Source organism: Cololabis saira, chromosome 14 (assembly GCF_033807715.1).
Source record: "Cololabis saira isolate AMF1-May2022 chromosome 14, fColSai1.1, whole genome shotgun sequence".
NCBI lineage: Eukaryota > Metazoa > Chordata > Actinopteri > Beloniformes > Belonidae > Cololabis > Cololabis saira.
Window position 1 is genome coordinate 14134133 of NC_084600.1, and position 8234 is coordinate 14142366.

An 8234-nucleotide genomic window follows, 5' to 3' on the forward strand; every position below is an offset into this window, starting at 1 on the left:
TGCCTGTATTTTTAAAGTCCTTCCAACTTTTTCAGATTTGCAGTTATAAATAAATACATGGCAGGATACAGCCTTTGTTTCGACCTTAGAGGAGTCGTGCAACCAACTTTTGAAGGCCATTGTTGACCGTTTTTTTAATACTCCAGACTTGAACCAATTAAAAGGAAATGTTCAGCTTGTTGCAAACATATAAAAAAGAAAAGAAAAGAACTCAAGTAGCAGGACATGTATTTTTGCCTCAACTTGAAAATCTGTCTCCCACTTATTTAAAGACCCAGCTGAACAAAATCCAGTGACTCCAATGGTTAATCCTCTTATCTCTAATGTCTTTATTAACTAAACTGATATGAGGTATAGCCTTTTACTTTTAATCAATAAATCTCTGTATGTCAATACTGTCAGAAAAAAAAGGAAGATTAATCTGGTTTTGCCCTTCAACTTGCTTTTAAATACCTCCAGCCCGGCGACTAGTAATTAGATGCCTATTCAAAACATGTTGAACACGGTGCTCCATGTCAGGAAGAGGAAATGTCTGAATCAGCCCTTTATGAGTCACTGGTTAGTGTGCCATCTTACCTCCTCCAACCGCCCCCTCTTCCACCAGCTCCCCCGCCTTCCAGCCCATCTGGTTGCCGGTCCAAGACCCTCCCAGAGAATCCAGCCGATGGTAAGTTCCCGAGAAGCCGTCGGTGTGTATAGTGCGGGCCTCCAAATCCGACTTGGAGATGGTGAGAGTGCGCGGTGCAGGGGTGGAGGTGGAGGGCATTGCAAGCAGGGTAGAGGGCGCAGCAGCTGCGCTGCTCTGGCCTCCACCCGCCCCGTCCATACTGAGCACTCGTGCGTGAGTCTTAGCGCTGGCCGTGCTGGAGGAGCGCTGAGCAGCACGAGGGTGAGAGGGACCGGCAGCGTCAGGTAAATCCCCCTCCCTGGACGAGGGCAGTTGAGCAGCAGCGGTGAGAGGGGAGGCGATGCCGGTGGTGGCGAGGTCCGGAGAGTAGCAGGAGGTAGAGGAACTAGAGTCATCATCATCCTCGTCGTCATCTGAGCTGTATCGGCGCTGAGAGCCGAGGCTCGAGCCAGCACTGACGTCGCTGCCGTCGTCCTCGTCGCTGGAGTCCTCGAACAAACTCTCGCTGTAAGCTTTGGCGCCCAACCGGTTCCGCACGGGGATATAATCTCTGTGTTGTCTGTGATTGTGGTGACGCCTGTAAGAGCCACAGTCGAAACTGCTGCTGCCGGGTCCGGCCCGTCGCCTCGGGGCTTTCCTGCGGCCCGGCCTGTGGCCGGCGCTACTGCCGCTGGCCCGCAGCAGCTTCAAGTCTTTAGGGCGCACGACCTGCTGGGCCTGGAGGGCCGGCTGGTCGGACAGCAGGAACGGGGTGGAGGATATGGGCAGCGCCGGCTCAGAGCACACGAGACCCAGGGCCAGCCCTGAAGGCACTGAATTGGCCTGCCGAGGTGGGGGCAGAGGAGGAACCGGGACATTTCTGTCCAGATCACAGACATCCGAGCGGCCACTGCTCGAAGGGGAGGAGTTCTGGAGAGGAGGCGGCTGTGCAATATCAGAAAGTACAGGGGGTAAATCCTCTCCTTCGACAAGCGTCCGGTCAAGCCCCTGGCTGATGGAGAACTCTTTGGAAGGGGAGCGTAGCAGTACACTGTCCGACAGATTGTCAGTATCACTGCCACCGTGTCCTATGGTATCGTCCGTCATGTTGATAATGTTAGAACCTATCGCTGGCGCCGACGCCGAGGCCTCTCCACCTCCAGGCCGCGGCTGGCTGAACGACGGGCTCTCCAGCTGAGTGGAGTCAGTCTTTTCACTGCGGTAGCTGCTTACAGTGCTCAAGGTCTCGCGGTCGGTGGTGGCGCCGCCCGCACTGAAGCAGCTGTCTGTGGATCCGGCAGCGAGGGCTACTCCACTACGGCTGCCCGGGTGTTCAGTCCCTGGTGCAAACGCTACCGGGTCCAGGCCTAAACCCAGCAGATTCTCACTCAGCTCCTCACTTAAGCTGCTCTTTATAAGAGGGCTAAGGGGGGTGTCTCCCAGGCTCTCCGATTCAGCAGAAGGGCCAAGTGGAGAGTAGGCTCCGAGCACATTGTCTTCCGGACTGGGTTGAGACAATTGTTCTGGTAACTCCTCGCGCTGTTCTTTCTCTTCTCCATCTTCTTGACTCGAGGGGGAAGGAGGGATGGACAAGCAATCTCCAGGTTCTTCAAGTCCAGCTGACAGTCCACATACTCCCACGAGAGCTGGGAAATCTCCTCCCAGAGCAGCAGCAATGGCAGACTGGGTGACACTGGGAGCCCCTGCAAAGCAAACAGCACAACGATCAGACCCAGGAGCACTTTGATACCCCTGAAAAACACTCTTTATTCTACTTCTCAGGACAAAATTATAAATATTAAAATAAATATTTGTTTCTAAAAAGATTTGCACTGAGGCACTATATTAGTTTCACGTAGAGCTGGGCAATATGAACAAAAATGATTATCCCGGATGAATAACAATACAATAATAAGTAAATTTTGTCTATGGATTACTATTTATTTTGGTCATACAAATAATTTAGGTTTTTTAATTACCTGACATGTTTCGGCACTCATGTCCGGTAATTAATAATTAAAAATGTAGGAATAAAATATATATATATATATATATATTTGAACTAGCAAATGAAAAAAAAATAAAAAAATAGAAAAATAATAATAATACACAATCATATGTGACAGGTACAGTTGCGGGGAGGGTGCAAGATAAGTAGATAAAAAATATATAGATTTCATACAGGCAGGATTAGGCACTACTGAGTGTGAAAGGAACCTCGTGACTGATTACTGAAGAATAACAGACTTACTTATGGTGTCCTGGGAACTCTGACATAGAATCCTATGATCAGATGTCACAATTGCATTATTGCTTCCTTGTTCCTCCATTAGTTCTTTGATTTCTGAGACCAAAAGAAAGACATCACTTAAAATGTGAACTGCAATGCACATTTTTCAATAACAGTTTGGGATGTAAATGTGAGATCACCTTTTAAATACCAGGGTGCAAAATTAACATCTGAAATGCAGAATGATGACAAAAAAATGTAAGATGCTTACCCTTAGATCCCCCTGCATCCTCCAACTGTGGCAAGAACTCCTGGTAATTTAAGTCAAAAATGTAATGTACATTAAAATAGTTAATTCCAGACAATATATATTTGACCATGACATAATTAGGATGTCATGGATATCATATTGACCTGGCAGATTGGTGGGAATCATGAATACAATTTTAAACTAACATTTCAGATATATAAATTGTATGAAACTTTTTTTTTCACTTTGTACAAGAGCAGATTTTGGGGAAGTATGAACGCAACCAGTAAATGTGGCAATCCTCACCGAAACTTGGTTCAATCCATACAGAGAGTGCTGGGAACTACAACGCACCGGGGGTGTCGAGTTAACCTTCCGAAACACAGTCATCTCGACACCAACATGACTATCCCTGAAAATAAATCACACATAGAAGAAGTTAAAAGCATTCTGTAATTTATACAATTGCGAATAGCCAACTTTTCTCCAAAGACATTCAAAGAATATCCCCCTTACATGTGATTCCCATCATGACCTCCTGAGCCTTCATCTCCTTCTCCTGCCCTCTGGGCATCAGCTGTGAGTGAGGCCTGCCTCTTCTCTACGATCTCACCAAGGTCGAACATGGCATGGAGCCGATAGTTCACTATCTTAATAGCGGTGAAGAAGATCGCCACCACAGCAGAGTACACACCTGCCACCACCAAGCTAGGAGGAAGAGCCTGAGAAGACAATTAAAATGACAATAAATAGAAAGATATTAACAATAAAAAAAAGGATAAGTGCCTGAAATTATATCCTGCTGGAATAATGTTCTTACCATGTACAGAAGGAAAGGAAAGGCCAGGAGGAATATCCACAGGTAGAGGTGGAAGCAGTTGGAGAACGTGCTCTGATGGGGGTCCACATACCAGCCTCCGGTGAGTGAAGCCCACACGCCTTGCCGCAATATCTGAAGAGCTTGGGAGCCCATCTCCACCGAAAGATTCAACCAAAAGCTTGAACGCTTTCTTCGAGGCTGCAGCTCAAAGAACTGTGCAGCAGTCTGAGCCACAGTATCATGTGTCTACAATGGCACTTCCATCGGGGATGGCATGGTGACCAAGATTGTTTCATTAAGGACAGCAGTTCTTTGTTGAGGAGAAATATGTATTTCAGTTGAGAGTCCTTGCATATTCTTGTACCAGTACATCCACCCGTCTTGCAGAAACGCTGCTACACTCTGATCTAATCCTTGTTGAGTAATCAGGTGTGTGACTTTTTGGCACATTGGAATCCCACTGAATGCCTGGAAAAACATTCATCTGTAACACAAATTTGAAAATAAAAAAATAGTTATCTTGCATACATGGTTCTCAATTTGACAATAACTTTCAATGGAGAAACAAACATGTTTTACAATAGCCCAATCTTGTAATTATAGTGTGTGAATCACAAAGAATTGGAGCTGATATATTCAAACCGTTCATGAAGAATGTTTTCTTCTGTTACTGACCCAACCACAACCATCCAGACTATTATGTTTACAACTTTATATTGGTCTCTCCTGCTTTCCAGCTGCCCTTTATTATATTGACATAATCGTAAAATTATTGGCAACTATCAATTAAAGAGGTTTCATATTTTTTAAATAATAATTGTAATCACAGAAGCAATAAGAGTGAGATTAAACCGACACTGACACACAATGACTAAATTTAGATAACACAGTTTCAAGCAGAAGGCTTCATATCAAAAGAAACCAACAGAATGTGGCAGGTTTAGGTTTACTAAAGCATGGCCAAGCTTGAAACCCGCATGTCCAGGCCAGTCAGATTAAGATCTTCAAACCCCAAATTTTCATGTCCAGGCCAGTCAGATTAAGATATTGAAACCTCCATTTTTATGTCCAGTTCAGTCAGATCACATTTTTATGTCCAGTTAAGTGAGATTAAGATATTGAAACCTCCATTTTTATGTCCAGTTCAGTCAGATCACATTTTTATGTCCAGTTCAGTGAGATTAAGATATTGAAACCTCCATTTTTATGTCCAGTTCAGTCAGATCACATTTTTATGTCCAGTTCAGTGAGATTAAGATATTGAAACCCACATTTTTATGTCCAGTTCAGTCAGATTAAGATCTTGAAACCTACATTTTCATTTTCAATTCAGTCGGATTAAGATCTGGAAACCTCCATTTTTATGTCCAGTTCAATCAGATTACATTTTGATGCCCAGGCCAGTCAGATTAAGATATTGAAACCCACATTTTTATGTCCAGTTCAGTGAGATTAAGATCTTGAAACCCACATTTTGACGTCCAGGCCAGTCAGATTAAGATATTGAAACCCACATTTTTATGTCCAGTTCAGTCAGATCACATTTTTATGTCCAGTTCAGTGAGATTAAGATATTGAAACCCACATTTTTATGTCCAGTTCAGTGAGATTAAGATCTTGAAACCTCAATTTTCATTTTCAATTCAGTCAGATTAAGATCTTGAATCCCAGTCAGATTAAGATTTTAAAACCGAAAATGTTCATGTCCAGTTCAGTCAGATTAAGATCTTGAAATCCCCATTTTCATTTTCAATTCAGTCAGATTAAGATCTTGAAACCTACATTTCCGTGTCCAGTCCAGTCAGATGAGGTTCTACACTGACATCGGCAGCTACCAGATCATTTATTCTCCTAAAGTCAGAGGTTTCCCCCCCAGTTCCACCGGAACCCTGTAATCTGAGACCTGGGTAAAACAGCATTATGATGACAAAGGTGAAACACCGTGAGGTTTCCGGGCTAGTTACCGGCTAAAGCTGGGCCGCACACATCCCACCCCGAGACCCGGCTGGCCGGTACTCCCAGCCCAGGTTGGGTCTGGTTCGGTCGGGTTGACAGGGTTTAATCACACCGAGCTGTGGTCCTGTAGTGTCTCGCTGTTAGCACGTCCTCCTTCCGCATCCAGCCCTCCGAACCCCGGAGCTGCCGTGCCCGGGATGCCGGTGGACCCAGTGGACCCGGCGGACCCGGCGAGCCCACGGAACCACGGAGCCACGGAACCGGGTTGCTGGGCTGCAGCAGCTTAGTGGACTGTGTAGCTGGCTAGCTGATCTCTGCTGCCTCACAGTCCAACATCGTCCTGCTGGTTCAGTGCCACACACGTGGACACGGAGGGACGGATTCTTGTGTCTCTTGGTGGAACCGGAACCAAAAGCAGAACCAGAACCTTTGTGGAAATGTTTCAACAAGCTCGCTCACTGTGTTGCTAGCCGCGGCTAACGCTAACAACTAGTTCACACACTCACGTACACACGTACGTAATGACGTACGCACGTATTTACGTCAGCACGTAGGCACGTATTTGCGTAACCCCGTACACGGAACTGACGCCAGGGACAGGATTTGATTTTATTTCAGTTTGTCTAGTTACATCCACAAGGAGTAACAATCGTATTATACGTTCCCTGTTTCAAAATGATATAACCACCACCCCTTATGTTATTGCTTACTGGTCTGGTTTTGGTGATGACTTAAATTGGAAGAACATCTGGACTCTCCCATACAAATACCTTCTTACAAATAAAGTGAGGGAAATCTCTTTTAAAATGTTACATAAGTATTACCCTGCTAATCATTATCTTCTTAAATTCAAAGAGATATTTGTGTTGACTGTTCGATGTGTGAAATGTCCCCTGAAACACTGGTACACCTGTTTTGGCAATGTCCCTACACTAACAAATTCTGGAAAGATGTATCCCGATTTATTATAGATAAAATTGACTCTGACTTCACTCTGTATTGGAGAAATGTATTGTTTGGTTTCATCAGTAATGAAAGAAACAAATCTAAAGAATCTTTTGTAATCAATTTAATAATTATTCTTGCAAAGTTTCATATTCATAAATCCAAATTCAGTCATTCAAAACCCCTTTAAAAAATTTTTGAGAATGAAACCAAACAATACTTGAGTTCCATCTCTGACTCAAATAACAAAAAAGCTGTCAAAACTGTTAATTTGTGCTCTCTATTTAATGTGTTTGTTTAAAAATCCCCCTGGCTCCTGTGTTGTTGTACTTTTATGTATTAATGACTGTTTTGTATGTCTGTCTGTTTATGTTTTTTGTAATATGAGAATTATTCAATAAAGCTTGTAAAAAAAAAAGAAGATTTTATTTCATCCATTTTATTTATTTATATTTTCAATTTTTCAAATTCATAAAAAAAAAAGTCAAAATGAAAAGTGTTTTTTATTCATTTATTAAAATGCCATTAGCAGCTATGAAACTAAGAATCAGAATCAGAAAAGGGTTTATTGCCAAGTTTGTTAAACACGCACAAGGAATTTGGTGTGGTGATTGGTGCAATACAATACAATACAAATATAAATGTATGAACAGAAATGTACAATATGAGGTTTTTACAGTTTTTCTTGATTGCCTAAGCATGATTTTCAAAACAGGGCCCGTGGTTTCAAAACACTACACACAATTAGCACAACAACACACCAAATTAGCAAAACACTACAGATCCTTTGCAAAATTAAACACGCTTGTAAAAACTATACACTTCTTTTTAAAAACCACACTTTGTTACCATATGAAACAAACACGTTTCACATTACTATACTCTGTTTGCACGAGTTACACTCTGCTGTGATAAACCTAAAACACTTTTAGCACTTCTACGTCCCTATGATTAGAGTAGGCTACTATCATCAAAGTAAAAATATACAGTTTTTCTTGATCGTTTTGGCCCATTTTTCCATTCACAGTTTACTTTTTCAAAACAGCTCACACAAAGCCCTTAACAGAAGCTGAAATAACCAAAACACTTTATGATGTTTGCAGAATGACACCACTTTCTCAAAACTTGTCACACATCCATCAAAACCAAACTTTTCCATCAAAAAACCTAGAATCCTTTCTCAATTGAACATGTGTGTTTTCTCATTTATTTACTGTAACGATGGATAACAAAATTGAAACCACAGCTATCAATATCAACTTTTGTTCAACACCCTCATAGTATTGACTATTTTACAACTGACAACATACTACAATTTGGGTTTTGTATTGAGCACTCTAACTTAGTTATATCACTTAGAAATATACTGTCACAAAGTATTTACAGTAAAATCAGAAAATGTGTATACAGTAAAATATTGTAGATC

General features: G+C 42.5%; 1 protein-coding gene across 2 annotated transcripts in view; it reads right to left on the bottom strand.

Annotated features, from left to right (window-relative positions):
* The window catches only part of LOC133459645 (pecanex-like protein 3), a 32229-nt gene extending 25865 nt beyond the window's left edge, over positions 1-6364 (bottom strand). For both annotated transcript variants that reach the window (XM_061739789.1, XM_061739788.1), the window contains exons 1-7: positions 5872-6364; positions 3908-4391; positions 3604-3809; positions 3394-3499; positions 3109-3148; positions 2859-2951; positions 577-2310 (exon numbers count right to left, since the gene is read on the bottom strand). In XM_061739789.1, the coding sequence (XP_061595773.1) occupies positions 577-2310; positions 2859-2951; positions 3109-3148; positions 3394-3499; positions 3604-3809; positions 3908-4060 (2332 nt within the window). In that variant the 5' untranslated portion in view covers positions 4061-4391; positions 5872-6364. The remainder of the gene's footprint in view (positions 1-576; positions 2311-2858; positions 2952-3108; positions 3149-3393; positions 3500-3603; positions 3810-3907; positions 4392-5871) is intronic.
* Positions 6365-8234: the final 1870 nt, after the last annotated feature.